We start from the raw sequence: 19525 nt of genomic DNA on the forward strand, positions 1-19525 counted from the left end.
ATTCGCGATGTCTGATTATAATTTTGAGAATATGTGTACCTCTCTAGGAATTAGAGTTGACGTTGGCTCTGGTTTTCAGCAGGTAAGATTGCTTTTACCACAAAGTATGGTGGAAAGACTGTGACAGGATTGGCTGGTGCATCTTTCAACTTCACCTGGAGCTTCAGTGGTGATGTAAAGACTGTTGACTGGGGACTGAAGGATGATGGAGGGAATTACATTGAGAATAATGGAGTACTGGTATCTCTAAACAAAAACGGTCCAGTGTCAATAACAGTCCCTCCAGCATACAGTGGACGTGTGAATAGAAGTGGTGACGCATCCTCTGGTCAGGTCATCTTCACGATAAGCCAAATCAAAAGTAGTGATGAACGATTTTATGGCTGTAGGATAAGACCGACTGATGGTTTTGATACGGAAAAATTTGACCTTGTGTATTTGGCAGTTGAAAGTGAGTATCTACTAGCATAGTCAGTTGACTCATAGGGTGAGGGGAGGGTGTTGTACTGTAAGTGTTCAATCCATTAAACGAGGGTCTGGATGGGGTTGACTGACGCCTGACAAATGTCAAATACCCAAAATTAAACTGAAAACTGACATTTCTGGTCAGATTTACTAACAACAGTCCAAACGTTTTAGCCCTTGATATTCAATTGAAATTCAGTGAAATATTATTAGTTTAACCTTTGTAGTTTAATATTTATTCCGTTTAAATTATTTTTAGACCCAAACCATCACCCTAAGTTTTCTATTACAATACTAAGCGTGTTAATATTAAGAATTTGTAATTGGACCCTCATACAATCTGTCACGTGATCCTCAGTTGAAGGCCACGCGCTTCAGGCCACAGGGAGAGTCCAGAAATAAAAAAGTTGTGACAGGCCTACACGACTCCCGCTGTACGCGAATGTGTATTCCTTGCCTTTGGGCCTCCTCCATAGGGTTGGAGTGGAGCTTACCTTGTAAGTCTAATAACCTTCTACAGGGACAATTTGAGTGTGTCAAAGCCTTTTTAACATTGTCTAACCGATAACAACTTAAGGCGACTTTAGGCGACTTTGAGCGACTTAAGGCGACTTAAGGTCTCAGAGTAGGCCTAGTCCAAATGTCTGCTATTATTTTTAAAACGATCGTTGGCTTCTATCATCTCGATTCCGATACAAAATTTGAACTTCATAGCGAGCCGTATACCCATCAAAAGGGATTTGAAGAGGCTTGAATAAGGAGCAACACAATATGGCCTTGGTAAACACGAACCTGTAAAGTACCACCAGAGGTATCCCAAGCTCCTTGCACATTTTAATATATTACACTTTGTTGCGTAGCGCAGCGTAAATATAACAATTTCCACAGACTGTATATGAATGTAACGATCTTTTATAACAGTGTGATGGAAGAGAAATTCAATAAGAACGACTTCTTGCAACTCTTGTGAGATGTTTGTGTTTTCGTAGCAGCAGCAGCAGCAGTAGCAGTAGTAGTAGTCGTCGTCGTCGTCGTCGTCGTCGTCGTAGTAGTAGTAGTAGTAGTAGTAGTGTACTTTATTTACCCTCGGATTGTAGAGTAGCTTTAACAGCTAATGTCTCCGAGCATTTCAACAGTACAATGGGCAAAGACCAGACCACAACACCGGGAACTTCGTGCCCTGCTCTATACGATTAGTGTGTGGGTTCTTTAACGTCCCCTGCTGACCATAACAGTGAAGATGCCGTTTAAGTTAAAACGATTTCAGTGAGTTTTAGTTTCATCGTTGCCATCCCTATATATCGCTTCTCCGTAAATTTCCAATGGCGAATGGAACCTCCCAAGGTATACCCAAACTTTTTGAAAAGTTGTTAACGGGAATTTCCGTCCAATTTAATTTTTCACACCGTAAAGGTCCGGTAATACGGGCAACATTTTTCTTCAACTAGTCTCCCAACATTGTTGCATTGCAAGTTGAAACACATTGTTGCACGTATTACCACGTTTGTGACCAACTTGTCTCCCAGCAAAATACAGTGTTGCAAGTTGAGGCAACATGTTGCGGAAAGTAGACTCGAGTTCTACTTTTTGCAAGAAATTTTAGTTTTGCTGCTCGTATTACCGCTGAAACTAAAACTTGTCTCGTAAGAAATTTGAATTCAACGCTTGTGATTGGCTGTCGCGAAACGTGGCAACGCGGCAAATAATAATAAAAAAAAAAACATGGCGGGCGGTGAAGACAAGCCTGAATTCGAAGTAGACCAGTAACTCTCGGAAAGTCATAAATTTGCCTTGTACAAAGACCTCGAGGGCTATCATAGTCCTCGGGGCGCCTCGTTTGTCCCTTCAAAACAAGCAGGAAAAAAGGCAAAAGGCTTGGAAGAACTGTCGCAAAAATACAACTTTTCGCCTAGCTACCTGAAACGACACTGATCTTCATACTGAGAGAACTTCGCTGGCACGGAAATTAAGAAGAAAATGACGGTCAGAAGTCGAAGTGGAACTTCGTCGAAATTCTAAATTATATTAAGATGGCGCCATCTTTATTTACACACGATTAACCAATTCTATCACATGACCAGAAGGCAGAGATCCCATGAGATAGCACGGCGCTTGCGCAAGTCATTGCACAATTTGCGCTTATCGCAGTAAGTCACACAATTTCTTGGACCTTGGTTTTTCTACGCTAAAAACCTATTGACACGAATTGCTGGCGAGGTTAACGTAGTTAGCTTCAAATCGTAGTCCAGCTAAGGCCTAACGTTGTTGGGTGCCAATAATTCAGTGGGATTATGCCCGGTCCCAACTCAGAAGACAGCACAACTGACGAGCGCGGCCCTGAAACGTCAACGCGAACGGACATTGGCGCCCAGAATATGCCTTCAGCTACCGCTTTCGCGGATATGTTCAAAGCTGCCTTGACTCCGGTTCTGAGCCAGCTGACCAACTTAAACGAGAATGTGAGCTCAGTGCTCCTGGACGGGCAGGACGAACCCGATGAGGACGGTGAAACTACCTCTAATGACGGGCCCGCCAAATCTGCGGACATGGATGCAGATTTATCTGCGCTCCTCGCCTCTGCGGGCAAAGATGATAGTAACGAGGCTATGCCGGGTGACGACCTCTTGAAGGAACTCGCGCAGGACTTAACATTAAGCGAGAAGACTTCTCCGCCCCTTCGCGAAGGTCTGGCGGCTATTTTTAGTAATCTTTTGTCAGAAAAGATGGGGGACGAGAAGCTCAAGGCCAAACTTGAAAAATATCCTCGTCCTGAGAATGTCAAGGCCTTGCGAACACCGAAAGTGAACCCCTCAATCTGGAGCCAGCTTTTCGACTACTATGAAAGCTCAAGATGTAAGATCGCAGAAAGGGCAAAACACTCTTACCGGCGCTATTACAGCCATGACAAAGGCCGCCGATTTGGCGCTAGGAAAATACAGCCAAGACAAAGAACTGATCACTTTGTTGACCGATGCTGTTGCAATGGCACTTCAATACAACCATGAGGTGAACCACTCCCGACGCCTGGCCATGAAGAAAGAGATGTATAGAGACTATGCAGCCCTTTGCAACCTGTCCACTGTGGATGGCACCTCGAGTACCTGTTTGGAGACTTGACAAAGCTCGCGAGGGATATCACAGGGGCCAATATAAGTTGACGAAAAAGGTTTCCCCCCAACGTTCCGGGACTTCCCGTGGTGATAAATACGTTGGGTGCTCAGCATATGGTTCGAGCCAGCGAAGATTTCAGCCCTACCCTAGAGGAAAGTCCTCTGACTTTTTAGGCAAAAGCCGCTTCTCAAAGCAGCCGAGAAAGAAAAAGGACGGCGAAACGAGTCAGCGCCAATGAAGGTACCTGAGGTATGTAAAGCAGAACTCACATCTTTATCTATTGGTAAAGGTAAAGTCTGCATGCGAGCCAAGTGACCCATCAGGCCGGAGCTTATCCCGGTTTCCGTAGCATGAAGCGACTAGGAGTATTTCTACTCCCTCTTGGATGGGATGCTAGTCCATCGCAGGGTTACCCCCAGCATTAAGTTCGCCGGTACCCATTTATACACCTGGGTGGAGAGAGGCACTGTGAGAGTAAAGTGACTTGCCCAAGAACACAACACAACGTCCCCGGCCAGGGCTCGAACCCGGACCGCTCGATCCGGAGACGAGCGCACTAACCATGAAGCCAACGCGCCTCCCACCTTTATCTATTGACATTGTACATAGCTTGGTAAATTCATAGATAAGTTTCAACGCCGGAGAGCTCAAAAATTTGTGGCCGCAGTGGGAAGCGATAACGACTGACCCTTCTATTCTTCAGATTGTTACTGGAGTTAAAATTGAATTTAAAAGCAATGTTGCACCCACGCAACTTTATGGCAGACCTAGTGTATTTAACGCTCATCAGCATTCCATTGTCAAAGCTGAAATTGCTAAACTTCTTGCTAAAGGGGTCATTATCCCGGCGGCACAGGAAACAGAGGAATTTATCTCCACAATATTTTAACGACCGAAGAAAAATGGCACACACCGTACCATTCTAAATCTCAAAGCGTTTAACGAATTTATAGCTTACCATCATTTTAAAATGGATACACTAGAGGCCGCTGTAAACATGATGGGGCCTGGTTGTTTTATGGTTTCGGTGGACTTAAAGGACGCGTATTATACCATTCCTATCCACCCATCTCACCAGAATACTTAAAGTTCTGTTTTGACGGTGTTTTCTACAAATATACCTGTTTGCGTAATGGCCTAGCTAGTGCTCCGCGCATATTTACCAAACTATTGAAACCTGTGTATGCTACACTTCGGAGCATGGGACATCTCAATTCAGGGTATATCGACGACTCTTATCTGCAAGGCGACACCTCCGCGGAATGTTATCAAAATGTCATTGACACTATCACGTTGTTTACCAAATTAGGGTTTCATATCAGTCCAGAGATATCGGTTTTCATACCTTCCCAGAAATTAATTTTTCTTAGGGTTTGTACTGGATTCTATTGCTATGACAGTCACGCTTACGGAGGATAAAGTTCAACGGATTCTGTCTGTCTGCGCTGCACTCTTACAAACAGAAATGCCTACAATTAGACAGGTTGTAGAGGTTATCGGTATTCTCGTGTCCAATTTTCAAGGTGCTCAGTACGGACCACTACACTACCGCCACCTTAAGCGGGATAAATATCTCGCACTCATATCATATTTTTGAGCTGTGCACATGGATATCATATTTTTATACTATTTTAGTGCTACCCTCTTTAAATAAAGTCTTTACTTACTTACTTACTTACTTACTTACTTACTTACTTACTCACTTACTCATAGCAAACAAGGGTGATTACGCGGGAAAAATGCAATTATCCCCTCCCGCTTTAACAGAAATTCGGTGGTGTGCGATAATGCTATAACTTTCAAACGAGATATGCACCACGACCACCCCAGCATCACAATTGAGTCAGACGCATCAACATTGGGCTGGGGAGCGGTTTTTGGCACTCAGAAAACGGGGGGGGGGGGGGGGAGATGGACCCCTTCGGAAGCTGGATATCATATAAACATATTGGGATTACTTGCAGCCTTTTTTGCGTTAAAGTGTTTTTGTAGCCATATGAACAACTGTCGGAAATCGAGCTTACAGCAAAGAGCAAAAAAACAATCACAGAAAAAGAAATGTTACCCTCGACCCTCGACCCTCGACCCTCGACAATAAGATGGACTCGTTCAAACGGTATTTTGTGAAAGCGGTCGTATTTGGAGCTGTCCGCTTACGAGAGTGTCCGTTAAGAGACATACAGACCTTCCGATGTAATAGCTTTAATTATCTTTTGTTGAAGGATGACTAGAATATCTAGAATTTTCTTTGTTAAATTTCAATTTCTGTCGATGCTCCGTTTACTTAATGCGTAAAGCATTTTCTCGAGAAATAGGCCTATTTCCGAGAAAGCTATTCACAGCACTTAGTCTCAATTTTTGGACTAACTACGCATGTACTGTTTTTAACTGGGTTCTTTAGCTAACAAGGAATTGCAGGGTTCTTTGATTCATTACCTTTTTCCAGTAAAGTCATTTATAACGAAAAATAACAAAGATAGCTACAGGTGGTGTGGGCATTCAATTAACCTTTAATGTGCACCTAACCCCCAATTTTTTTTTCGCTAAAACGAATCTGCGTGTTGCTTGAAATACTTCTGCAAAACAATTTTTAGATTCGGTTAAATCCTCGATTTTCTGTGCCCCGACGAAATCTGGAAAATAGCACCAAAACGCCGCCATTTTGTTTCGCGACCGAGTTTAAAGAGAATGGGTCCAGCGGCTATTGTGACGTCTACCCAGGAAGGTTGAATATCTCACGTCCTCTAATTTCTTTCAGAATGGTGCAATACACATTCGAAAAGTGCGCAGAAACGCCTTCCGGAAGTGCTATCGGCTGTTGCAGCAATATTCCAGATTTAAAGAAAGATATACTGTACAATTTACTGGCGATGATCAGTCAATGGTACAATAAAGACGTAACGATGGGTTGATTTTGTTGAACAAGCGAAGTGAGTTTGTTAGAAACAGTGAAGATCTCTCACTGGAATTTGTTCCGCAGACTTCCAAACGCTATTTTCAAAAATTTCTGCTTAAAGCCAAGTGGCGATTTGTAGAAATACTACCGACAACCTATATCTTCCAATCCCGTAGTAATTATAACCTAGCCGGCATAGTTACGACCGATATACTGATATGAAAATACGTCGCATCTGTACGCCGCCAACCAACACTTACTTCTCTTTCGATGTACATAAAAGTCGAAGATTAATCCTTTAGAATTACATTACAACAAAATTGTCACTCGCAGAGTTTTTCGAAGGTTTGGAAATCAGCAGTGCGACAAACATTCTGTGCAGTACTGAATAGTGTCGAAAATATAACCTCAAAAAATTATCTGCGAACCGCTTAGGGAACACATCTTTTTCGCTTATCCGACGAGTTTCTTACATTAGTTTTTTGGAGTTACGACTTAAGAGTGAATGTCAGTAAAAATCCAAGAAAATTCTAAAATGTGGCCACAGTCGAAAAATCGATTTTGATCATACTTTGCCAGTTTGAAGGCCTAGGTAAGTAACTGAAGGAAATCAAGTTAGTTTTTTGAAATATCCAATATAACGGCAGAAATTCACGCAAAACGGTCATCGTACAGAAAGCTCAGATTTCACTTCGCAATAATCCGAAATTTTACACTTGTCAGCTTCTTGCTACACAGACGTTTACATCGCTGTGAAACGTTCTCAACTCTAAATGTATACAGTCAAACCTGTATATAACGGTCACCCTTGGGAAATGGCCAAGTGACCGTTATATAGGGGGTGACCGCTGTACACAGGTGTCCTTTAAACTCCCCTGGAGGTCAATAAATAGCATTTTTATGTGCAAATAATCACTCAATTTACGTTTTATTGACAATAACGAGTAACAGCAACGCAATAAACACGATAAAAAAGGCCCATAAAATATCTGTGGTGTACTTTTAGGTAGGTGCAGTAGAAGTCTACTGGAAGCTAATGAACAACGTTTTTAAGTGGAAAATCACTCGATTTACATATATTGACAGCAATTGTAAACAGAAACGCAATAAATACGACAAAAATACCCATAAAATGTCCGTGGTGTACTTTAAGGGAGGTGCAGATATACTTTGATCTAAGTTTCCTTGGAGGAAAAGCCCGGCTTAAAGTAAAAATATGGATTTCAAGAAGAAACGAAATCGGTTATAGTTTTCTGATATTTCGGAGCTCGAAGCTTGGTTTCATGTAGTATGTCATTGTCAGTGTGAAAGCAAGGTTCTTCTTGTCCATAGTCCTTCAGCTGAGCCGATGCCGAGCGCTGTCTTAGTCCAATGTTGTGTTGTTACAGTTACAGTAACTATTGTTTGAAAGCGACGCCACTTTAATGTTACCTACCGCAAGCGGGTGTCGGAGGTGGGTCATGACGTAAGTAGTTGTGTTTGGTACTAATATTTGTATTTTTGTGACACCCCTACCTTGGTGGCTGCTATTTAACGAGCCGATGAATAAAGTTTGTCATTATTTGTTAATCGTAACCCAATTTCGTGACCGTTATATACAGGTAAAAGATAATGAAATTGTGGATTCAGGAAGTCTAAAGGGTGACCGCGTCCGTTATATACAGGTGACCACTATATGTAGGTCATCCTAACAGTAAATGTAAGGGACGATTTTTGGGAAGTTGTTCAGTGACCGTTATACACAGGGTGACCGCTATATACAGGGCCATTATATACAGGTTTGACTGTGCAGTGGATTCTTCCTTAATCAAGATATAGTGATTATTTTCATTTCTTGAACTAAGCCCCGATTACATATACATACTTCTCTAATTAAAACAAAACTCACAAGTTATGCAAACTCAGTGAGAAAAAAAGCTGACCGGTAGTGCTTCATATCGTCTGATATTCTAGCAAAAGACAGCTCAGTCAATGGATTTTAGGTTTACAGTTTTTATTTTTGTGGGATCTACTAGCAATTTTGCATGAACGCCAATCAAAATTCGAGAAAATTACAATTTAGGCCCTTTGAAACTTGCAATGTAACGCAACACGTTAAAAGAGGTAAGAACATTTTTGTTCGCTTGAGACAGGGCAATTAAAGCAGATTAATGTCTTTAGCGTTTGAAGCGCTTCTAAAGTAGTATTTAACTTAAAAGACATAAGTAGAACCAAACTTTATCATACCCTAATTCTCCCTGCTTTGTGTCACGCATGATATACTTAGCCGATGCTACAAACCAAACACGTGTAAATCCGTTGGCTCAAATAATGTCAATTCGTATCTAAAAAAAAGCTCCTTTGATGTAGGAGATTTTGCTTTACTTATAGAGGATTGACCAGTTGACTTGCTCAAAAAAAAAATAAGTAAATTAAAAAGGCGGCATTAATCATACGAATCGGAACGATGAAAATTAATTTTATTATATGAATTTAATAAAAGCCTTGCGCCCTCGCTATCAATAACTTGGAAGAGGCAGCTGTTCCCACGAAAATGAACAACGCACTTACTTCAGAAGAATCCGATTTTGTAAACGGACTATAAGCACCGCGCGTGGGAATCTTGTGTTTGGGTGACGAAACTACCATCCAAAGTAGTCCTTGAGTTTTCTTTCCTGCTTTTCGTTTGTCTGCTACTCCACTTCGTATCTTGCTTTCCATTCCTAATATACAAGCAGCTCGTCCGCAAAGAATTCTTCCCCGTCGTCGCTTAAACTATTGCAAATTGCTTTCAAAGCTCTAAGCAGTGATTTCACAGTTGTCGAACGTGCTCGATCGGAGTTTATTTTAGTAAGAGTATTCCGAAGAGAAACTTAACTAGTACTCTGACTTCAGTGATGAAAAAGAAATGATTTTGAAACAAAACTTGGACGTTTTAGTCCCAAAAAATATATTGGAACAATAAGTTTTGTTTTCCATTTTCTCGAGAAAATACAGAGAGCTGACTGAGGCGCTATTGTGTTTGGTTACTGGGTAGACGTCATCAGCAACCGCCGCCCCAGACTCCCTAACAACAATTCAAGCACGACTTTGAAAGGGCATAGAAAATCGAGGATTTAAGCAAATTCAAAAATTTTTCACCCAAATGCTCCGAATAACAAGTGGATTCGCTTTAGCGAAAACAAATTTGGGGTTAAATGCACTTTAAAGAAATTCACCATTGAATTGACCATAAAAAACGAGGAAATCGCGATAAACAATGTGCAAAGAAATGCATTTAGAAGGGATTGATACGTGCTTTTCACGCATTCTTGCAGCTTGTGAGAGTCGTAAGCAAATCCAACCCGGCGTAACAGAAGAATAAATTTTAGCAGTCTATGAAACAGCTGTTCCTAACAACACAACTGAAACTACAGGATTCGTTTTTTTTAGTATTTATAACTACGGTTTGTTATCGGCGAAAAGTCCGAAAACCAACACAAAACTATTTGTTTATAGTTGCAATTTACAACAACTTAGACAACGGAACTAAAATGTTATTGTTTACAGGTTAGCCAAATTAAAACAATAAAACTTGAGAAAAGTATTAAAATCAGGGAGACTTAACGACTCCTTTTGTAGCCGAACAACGTGACCTGTGCCTTCAAAAGTTTTAGAAAACACGACGGAAGTTTCTACGACCAAGAGTCGGTAATTCTCTTCAGTCTGCGTGAATCAGTCTTCCAGGCAGAAAATTCTTGCAAACGTCGTGAAGACTGTAATGAGCTAATCTTTTCGATAAATCAACTAATAAACCACTTTTCCCGCTGTGTTTACCGTTTTTTAATTTCTCTAACACACGAAACACATTTGATTTCTGTTGTCGATCACGAATCAAGTGACTTTTCTTTCACTGCTGCACATTTTTGGGCGAATCAAGGGAGAATTCAAAATTGCGAGGGACTTTCTGCACTCATTTTTTTCGTTTTTTTTTACATATATATACTGCTGCTTTGACAATTATTCCCCTCAGTGTCTGTGGATAGTGGTGGATATTATATCCACCAAAAGCCACCTTCATTGCGAGAATTATCCTTCAAGTTTATTATTGTTAAAATTATTTATGCTGAAGCGTAATTTGAATATTATTTTTGCCCGCCGCTTTCCAATCATTTTTCGGCTGTAGCTTTACCAGTCGTTTAAAAAATGGAATCCAACGTCGAAAAATACTGTACATTACCATTTTGTTTTCTAAAGTCCTTAGAGCTGCATTAAATCGGCGATCTGTATTAAAAACACTTTTCGGCCATCGAAGGAAAACACTGAATTTCCAGGTATTCTTAACATAGAAGGTTTTTATGACCCTTTACACCATGATTTTACTCGTCGGTTTCTCTTAAACATTGTTTAGTGTTTCTAGTTTCCATTTTAAAGCAAAAAGAGGTAATTTTCTGTGTTATGAACAGAATCTCGACCTTGGAAGTTTGCAGCGACACGCGTCAGTATTGCAGAGTGTGACATTTCACATTGGTTTACATAAGGGAGCGTACGTACGGAAGGAAGGACGGAGAGACGGACAAAATTTCTTAGCTCGATTAGCTGCCAAATTTTCGAAGCAATGAGGCTCCTCTAACGCGCCTTTAGTGGCAGGGAGCTCCACTATGAATCAGTTCAAACTCTCGTCCTCATCCTACCGATTTCAGTAACTTTTATGTATGCGAAGAATCCATTCTTTGTTTGTTTGTCTTGAAATTTCCTGGGTAACTATTCTTTGAGACATCTTAGTTAAACGTCGTCGCTTCTGTATGCATTGCATGTCATTTATTTTTAATGCTCTCGTAATATTTTAGTTGTGATCAGTTCGAAATATTTGTTCCCCATTTAAAGATTCTATGAAACTTTCGTGTGCTCATTAAGAACCCTTCTCTTTTAACATTTTAACTATCTTTTGTAGCGGTACCACAGATAGACGGGCTTACGGTACAATCAAGTTACACTGAGGGGTCAGCGGTCAGTATCACCTGTACAGCATCAGGGACACCAGACCCAGATGTACAATGGATCAGAAATGGAAAAGTGAAAAATTCAAGGAAGAGTACAGCGTTATTGACTTTCAGTATTTTAAACAGAGCAGATGGTGGACAGTACACCTGTAGAGCCAACAACTCAGTTGGAAGTGCTGAAAATCACACGACACTTGTGGTTCACTGTAAGTAATGGCTTTGAATTGCTGATATTTATGAGCTGATGACATCAATGTGATATACGAAACTATTTTTAAGGTGATTCCTCACATTTGCATTGCGCATCCTTACTGCGGATAATTTATGGCGTCATTAGCGCGCGTTCGTGCACGTGCACATTGAAAACATGGCGGATTTGCCTTGATATTGAGTTCTGTCAGTTGAAAAATGGCTATAGCTCACTAACGAGCTCGGGCACCCCAAATTTTTTTCCAGTCATTTTAATCAACTAATCATTAGCTTTGCGTGAGGAAAGACTGAACTGATTTCTAATGTTGAAAACTGAATAAATAAAGAAAATAGCAGCTACACTGTAGTCTTTTCCATTTTGCAGTTTGATAGCCGTGGCAAGCAATTTGGTTCCAATATTTTAACAAGGATTCAGCTGTCTGTCAAAATCAAACTTAAAAAGTTTATTTGTGTCCGACACAAGTATTGACTCTAGTTTGAGGCGTGTTTTCATGAGTTTGGGCTCACAAAGAGTTTACAATAACTTAGAATGCGTTCTTGTAATAAGCATTAAATAATGCTAAAATGGGACATTTTTAATGCCTCACTGCTCCTTAACGAGTATGGCACCCCCCCCCCATTTTTATTTTATAATTAAAGTTCTCATATGATAAATATTCAGTGGACAAAGTTTGAACAAAAATCTATTGGCAGTTTTATTTCGGGGAATTACCTTAAAGAGACTGTCTCATGAAAAGTAGACCAATTAGTTCCTGATCGAAAACTAACGTGTTTGTGTTTTTTTTGTGTGCGTGCGTGCGTGTTTTGCGAAAGTAAAGAAACTGCTTTTTTTTACTTAGAAAATTTCCTAGCTGCTTTTCGAGTTCTGGCTATGGGCGTAAATTTTACTCCTTCCTCTTCTCCTTCCTTCGCTTCTTCCTTCGCACCTTCGCTTCTGTTAGACATTTCTTGCATCCACTGACTTTCACAGTGGATTGCGAGTCGCTTGCACGATATTTTACATGTTTCGTGTGAAACGATATTCTCACACGCTGAATGATTTGTTTTTCATTGGCAATGTTTCTCATTTGTTCTTTGCATTTCGGAAAGTACTCAACATCATGACCACAGAAATAACCTATATGAGAAGATTTTATTTCCCGAACGTGTCCACTATAGCTGAGTAATTAGCAATTTTGTAAAGCGTCTGTATGTGTAATTGTTAAACAGTTAATAATTGTGTCATGTCTTCATGCGACGACTCGATAGCTCACTTGGTAGAACGCAGGAGCGCAGTGCTGGGCTACTGGCTTAGGGTTACTGGTTAAAATCCGCCGGGCGGTACAAAGGATCTTTTCCTTTTTTTTTTTCTTTTATTTTTGCTGAGGATGAACAGCAGCTGTCTATATATTCTTTCAAAACTTCCCTCCAGTGCTTTTTTTTGCAATTTCCTCATCTCGAGGACGCCATGTATAAAATAATAGTTTGGAAATTTATATCTGACAAAAGTACATTGGAAAACTTAAGTGGATTGGGTCTGATTACACCATCAGATGGTGCATTACAGTATTAAACGAGTGAACTCATTCAAGGAAATCCTTATCGCTTAAATTTGTGTTTGCTTAGCACGGTATCCTAATTGCTAGTTACTTCTCCAAACAAGAAGTCTGAATTATAACGAAATATAATTTCCTGACAAGAAACTTATTCTATGCGGCCAGTTAGAAGCGGAGTCGCTCCAACCGCCCAGTTGAATGAATTCTTAAACCTACCGACCATCCTATACACGGACTGATGATCGTCTAGTACGTAACCGTACTATCGTTAAATTTTGTACTTGAAAGTAATATCTGAATTTATCTTTTTCTCAGCTCGTGAGCGGGCGGAATTCAACAAATCCTGCAATCTGATTGTTTCCTGGAACGGGCGGAATTTTCTCATCCGGACCGCCACAGCGGGCGGAGTCCGTCGTGTTGATCTATTTTCGTGAACGAAATAGCGGTAATGGTCAATCTTTCGCCCTTTTAACACTTCCATAGACGATTAATCAACGCAAGTTTATCTCTATTCACCTTTAAATGGCAAGGAAAGTCACTGTAAGTAAATTCAATTGATCTTTTGACGTTGTGAATGTTTGTTTGGCTGTTTGTAGCTCGGCGCTGTAACGGCGCGTGATCCTACTGTGGGTCTCGCTCTGTACAATTTTAAGTAAAAATGAGTCAATTTAAGTCGAGTTTACCTCTCTGAACGTTGCTTTATTTGAGAGAATTTCTGTGGAATACACTAAACAAATTTCCTCGCCATTTGCTCTCAATTTACGGTAGAAATTTAAAATTGAACGACACCTACCTCGAAGTGGAAGTTCGATGATAATTCTACCGATCTGTAGAGCGACCATGAGATTACATGAGATATACGCTGCGCATGTACCGATCACCTTCCAACGCCTGATGTGCCAACTGCCTAAAACCTAAACCCTCAATGCAGGTTAGACTTCCCCTCTGGGACGAGGGGGGGTGGGAATGTAATCTCATGGTCATTCTGCAGCTCGGTAGAATTATCATCGAACTTCCACTTCCACGTCGTTCAATTTTAAATTCTACCTCACTGTCACGTGACCTGAGATTCCATGAGACTTCAAAGCCAAAGTTAGCACATCAGGGTAAACAAAAATATGTGTCAAATGGCAACTAACAAACACAATAGATAGATTTCAACCCGTTTATTACAAGGTTCTCAAAAGGAATCATTACAGTGTCAAAATAGCTTCCTGAAACTGAGAGGCACTACTCTCTGAAGTGTCCAAATTCTTGTCATAATAAATGGCAAAAGTTTGAGCAGATGACCACCCAGCTTTGCTGAGAATCTCTTGGAAAGGAACCTGTGCCCTATGGACAGCAGACACTGAAGCTGCCCTGGTGTACTATGTGCTTTATAAACATCTAAGTTAATTCCAGACATTTGCATGACAGTTCTTATCCACCTACTTATGGTGTCTCGCGATACAGCTTTATGAGGTTTCTGAAAACTGATCAAGAGTTGGGAACCAGTAACACGAAGAGTCTCGGTTCTCTGAAGGTACTCTTTTAAAGTAGAAAAACACATGAACTTTCATCATAATTATAGGCCTTAAGAACCATAGGTTTTACTTGTGTCCTTGGATTAGACTGCTTGAGGGGCTTACTAAATGTAAACACAATACTCGAGTCATAAGTAGACATAAGATTAATATCCAAATTTTGTCCTCTCTGAGCAGTGACCAAACTAAGAAGCATAACCAGTTTGAGGCTAAGGTTCTTCAAACTCAACGATGCTACTGGTGACAATGTCCTCAAAAATCTCAACACAATAGATACATCCCACACTTTCTTATATCTTGGTACTGGTGGTCGTAGATTAAAGACACCCCTCAGAAACCGCACTACAAGAGGGTGGCTGTCGATAGGCATACCATCAACAGTGATAATAGTAGATAGAGCACTCCTTGCAATGTTCAGTGAGCTATAACTGAGATTCTCTTCAAACAACGTTGTCAAAAACTGAATAACATCTTCTACAGAGGGACGAAGTGAATCAAGTTCCCTTTCACAACACTAGTTCAGCCACTTGTTGATATAAGCTTGATACCGCTTCTGTGTTCCTGAGCCAAGATGCGCGGATAATCTCGGCAGAGTGTCCTGAAATGTTTTTGCTCTTAAGGGATTTCCTGATAATTTGCATACCAGCCGTTGAAGCTTTGGAAACAGTGGATTCCGACGGTGAGGATCGTGTGGAAGCTGAAGTAAATGTCGGGTCGACTTGGAAGAACTAGTGGTAGACTGACCAACATTTCCTTGACTTTGGAATAGTATGGTTGTGTTGGCCAATTCGGAATAAAACAATACCCTCTGCTTGATCCATAGCAATCTTCTGCAGGCATCTGCCTAGCAAACTGAAAGGTGGAAAACAATAAGTCAGTGGTACACTCCAACTGACATTAAAGGCATCTACATGAGCAGCCCCTGGGTCAGGCTTCCACGAACAATAACAAGCAACTTTAGCATTAGAATAAGAGGCAAACAGATCAATCTCTGATTGTCCCAGTTTCTTTGTGATTAATTTGAAAGTACTGGGATCTAATGACCACTCTGCTCTGTCATTAAAATTTCTTGACCCAAAGTCTGCCTCCTCATTTAATTTGCCAGGAATATGTGTGATGGTTATCCATATACCTTGCGTCATGGTCCACAGCCATATTTCTTTTACAATTGCGTTGCAGAGGCTAGAGTGAGTACCTGCCATATTGGGATATAAGATACTGCTGTTGAGTTATCACAACGTACTAAAATATGCCTATCCTCGATGATTGAAGCAAAGGATTGGAGACCATATTTAATTTAGCTAAAAGTTCAAGCGCATTAATATTTCCTTCAGCATAGTAAACATCTGATGGTGTAAAACTACCCTGTGCTGAAACTGCATTACAAACAGCCCCCCCCCCCCACTTCCCAGCCAATAAGAGAGGCATCGGTATCAATCACTATATCAGGATTGCCATTTTAAATTGGGGATGTAGCTGTCTCCAGAGTATCAACCCACCATTGTAATTCTGATTTCATGTCATCAGAAAGGGCCATGGTTGATAACTGCCTCTTTTTAGTCTAAGAGCTTCCGTTTTGGCCATTTCTAAATCACGATAGAAAAGAGGGCCATAAGCCACACCGGGGAAACTGGATACTAATTTCCCAATAAGTCTGGCTAGGTGTCATTTTGTAATCTGGTTACTCTGCATAGTCTTGTGACAGAGCTCTAACAAACTTGGATTCTTTTCAGTTGTAAGGGAAACAGTCATGTCAAAAGAATTAATGATAAATCCCAAAACAGTCGCTATTTCATTTGGAATTCCAAAAGACTTTTCAGGGTGAATCAGCAAACCCAGACTAATAAACAAACTCTTGCAGGCATTAAGAGAATTAAGGGCATCATTGAATAACTATTGCTGAAGATAAGTGTCGTCAATATAATCAGACACAATATGCCCTTGACACCGTAGATGCGCATAACAAGGTTTCATTAGCTTGGTGAATAGGAACACATTAGACAAAAATTCACCATGTGAATGATTAGCTCCCTCAATTACACCCTTTTGAAGTAATGTACTAATATCCTGATCCATAAGGCTAGATTCCCAATCAGTAAACTTAATTGACTGAGGGGGCCTTAACTGCAGTGGAAATTGATTATGTGTGAATGTTATATGGCAACCCTTAATCATATCTAAAATGACTTAATCTGAAGTCATGTGCTTCCAAGCCTGAAAAAAGTGCTGATTTCTACCAGCAACCTTTGTTGTTACAGGTTTCTTGAGTGTTTCCTGGTTGTGCTTTGGCTTGCTGTAGGTTGTACGGTATTGGTTTGATGTTCTTGAAAAAGGACGGTTGGTCGAACCTCGTCCTCGAAAGGATGACCCTCGAAAACCTGCACGACCCCTGCCAGAGCCCCTGTTTGCATGGGAGGGTCTGTGCCAAGATTTGTTTTTATCCAACGGCCTATGGGTAACTTTATTGCCATCTGTGATCTCTTTGATTTGTTTGGTAACGTCGTCTCCAACCAGAGAGTCAGTAGACTTGACTCTTTGAGCACACAAAAGGACATAATCCTTAGAAATTTGAGGCTTCAATGCCTCCTGGCGTCTCTGAACCAATTCCCAGTCGGCTGCTCCTTAGCAGCACAAAGAGTCTTCGGTTAGCTTCCATAGTTTCTCCAACAAGGCAGTGATATCTATGTTGTCCTTCTCTTCAGAGCTCTTCAGGACAAGATCTGCTATTAAAGGTACGTTTGTGGTCCAATTAACCAACGTATTCTGAACTCGTTGCATTTTCACATCGCCTGTTCTGGCCTCAGCCGAAACTCGATCCCAAGTTACCTGATTAACAGTTATTTCTGTCAGCCCTGGACAGTCAGGTCTGAGAATTTTCGGAAATAAATTTTTCTCACTTTCTTCCTCGGGCTTTTGCCGCATAATGGCGGTTACGTGAGAAACCAAGGTATCATTTATCTTCGGGCCTGTAGCTTCCTGCGTATTTGCCTTCTTCTCGAGTGTTGTAATATTAACTTGTGGGTACCCCTCTGTGGAGTCCCTTACGTTTTCGTGGGCCGCCCCACATCTCGCGAACATGTGAGTTGGCTTATGTCGGACATTGTGTTGACAGTGTTTAACGTTGCGTTGAGTATTTGAGCCTTATCTAAAGCTATCTTACAACATCGTGTCAGAAGTGAAAACCTTTTAGAGAGTGCAAGGAGTTTATCAGGGCTTGGCTGAGTTACAAACCGCGATGGCTGAGCGAGATACGAGAACTCCAGGTCCTTTGATGCTCGATGCAAACGCAGCGGACAACTGGCGAAAGTTTTTAATGCAGTTTGAAATTTATCTTGTGGCGAAAAGCAAAGATGACAAACCGGACAAATTGAAGGTAAACATGTTACTTCACTGTGCTGGACCCGAAGCGATTGAAGAATATAGTCATTTTGTTTACAATGCTGGAGAAGACAAAGAATGTTACGCGGATGTTTGCAGCAAATTTAAGGCACTCTGTGAGGGAGCAAGGAATGTCATTTATGAGAGGTTAGTGTTTAATAAGCGTAACCAGAAAGAGGGAGAGCGAGTTGATAACTTTGTCAGCGAACTGAAACGGTTGTCGCTAACATGTGAATTCGGCGAACTGCGAGATTCGCTAATAAGAGATCGAATTGTGGGAGGTGTATTATCTGATGAGCTGAGAGGGGAATTGCTAAAGAAACCTGATCTAACCCTACAGAAGGCTCATGATTATTGTCGTACCTTTGAAGCCTCAGAATTACAAAAGTTCAAGTTCAACATTCAAGCGAGTGCTGGAACTGAGCATTCATTAGGAATTCAGCCTGTTAGAAAGTCAAAAGAAGCTGACAAGACAGCTGCTCGTTCTTGTAAGTTTTGTGGTTACAAGCACCCATTTACTCGACCATCTCGTTGTCCCGCATTTGGAAAACAGTGCTTAAAGTGTAAGAAAGAAGGTCATTTTGCCCAAGTGTGCCCAGGGAATGTAAAAAAAGGTTCGAAAGTTGATTTAATGCAACAAGAAAGTCCACCAGACCTAGACACTCAGAATATGAATAAGGAGGTACATACCTATTTTGGATCTATTGAACTGGACAGTGTTTCCGATTCCAGGAAATCAACAAAGAGCCTTATCACTCTTAAGATTGAAGGGCAGAATGTTGAAGTAAAAGCAGACACAGGTGCAGAGGCTACCGTCATACCCTTTCATCTGTATAAGAAAATCTCCAAAAAACCTCTCCAAAAGATTCAGCAACCCTTGAAAGGCTGGCTTGCAACTAAGCCCATTCATCCAAGAGGCTGTGTACGCCTTCAAACTCAATACAAGAATCGTCAAATGAACCTGTTGTACCTTGTTGTTGACGGGAACTTTACACCCTTATTGGCATGTGATGCCTGCTTGGATTTAGAAGTCCTTCAGTTTATGAATCTCCAACTGATAGATACACCAGTACTTAATCCAGCCATGCCGGATACGCCAAGAGCACGTGGAGACCAGACCATCTTCCAGAAGGACCCAATATTGAGGGAGTCCCCAGATTGTTTCAGTGACAAACCCGGCACACTTCCAAACAAAGTACATCTGGAAGTTGATGCTTCAGTACCCCCAGTTGTTCACCCTCCCAGGAAAATTCCAGTTGCTATGCTGGAGCCAGCACGAGAGAAACTCAAAGGGATGGAAGAAGATGGTATTATCGTGAAAGAGGATGAGCCTACGTCGTAGGTCTCATCAATGCTAGTTATTGACAAAAGAAAGGTGAAGGATAAAAGAAAGGACACTCCACTGTCAAAGGATGATGTCAGAATTTGTATTGACCCAAGAGATCT

At 41.1% G+C, this 19525-nt stretch overlaps 3 protein-coding genes across 7 annotated transcripts in view; 2 read left to right on the forward strand and 1 right to left on the reverse strand.

The window, feature by feature from the left end:
• The window catches only part of LOC145492428 (uncharacterized), a 456732-nt gene that overhangs the window by 162769 nt on the left and 274438 nt on the right, over positions 1-19525 (reverse strand). The window contains exon 4 of the mRNA XM_081471875.1: positions 14582-17695. The gene's annotated coding sequence lies outside the window, so the exon portion shown is untranslated. The remainder of the gene's footprint in view (positions 1-14581; positions 17696-19525) is intronic.
• Positions 1-19525, forward strand: part of LOC145492264 (uncharacterized) — a 48857-nt gene that overhangs the window by 5066 nt on the left and 24266 nt on the right. For all 5 annotated transcript variants that reach the window (XM_081471649.1, XM_081471650.1, XM_081471652.1 and 2 more), the window contains exons 2-3: positions 80-451; positions 11385-11639. In XM_081471649.1, the coding sequence (XP_081327775.1) occupies positions 80-451; positions 11385-11639 (627 nt within the window). The remainder of the gene's footprint in view (positions 1-79; positions 452-11384; positions 11640-19525) is intronic.
• Positions 17689-19422, forward strand: LOC145492343 (uncharacterized). The gene has a single exon (XM_081471784.1). The coding sequence runs from the start codon at positions 17937-17939 to the stop codon at positions 19419-19421; it is 1485 nt and encodes a 494-aa protein (XP_081327910.1). The 5' UTR covers positions 17689-17936; the 3' UTR covers position 19422.

Source organism: Orbicella franksi, chromosome 7 (genome assembly GCF_964199315.1).
Source record: "Orbicella franksi chromosome 7, jaOrbFran1.1, whole genome shotgun sequence".
NCBI lineage: Eukaryota > Metazoa > Cnidaria > Anthozoa > Scleractinia > Merulinidae > Orbicella > Orbicella franksi.

Bases quoted from the DNA above. Each gene is read 5' to 3' on its own strand.
- LOC145492343 (XM_081471784.1), top strand. From the start codon at position 17,937: ATGGCTGAGCGAGATACGAGAACTCCAGGTCCTTTGATGCTCGATGCA.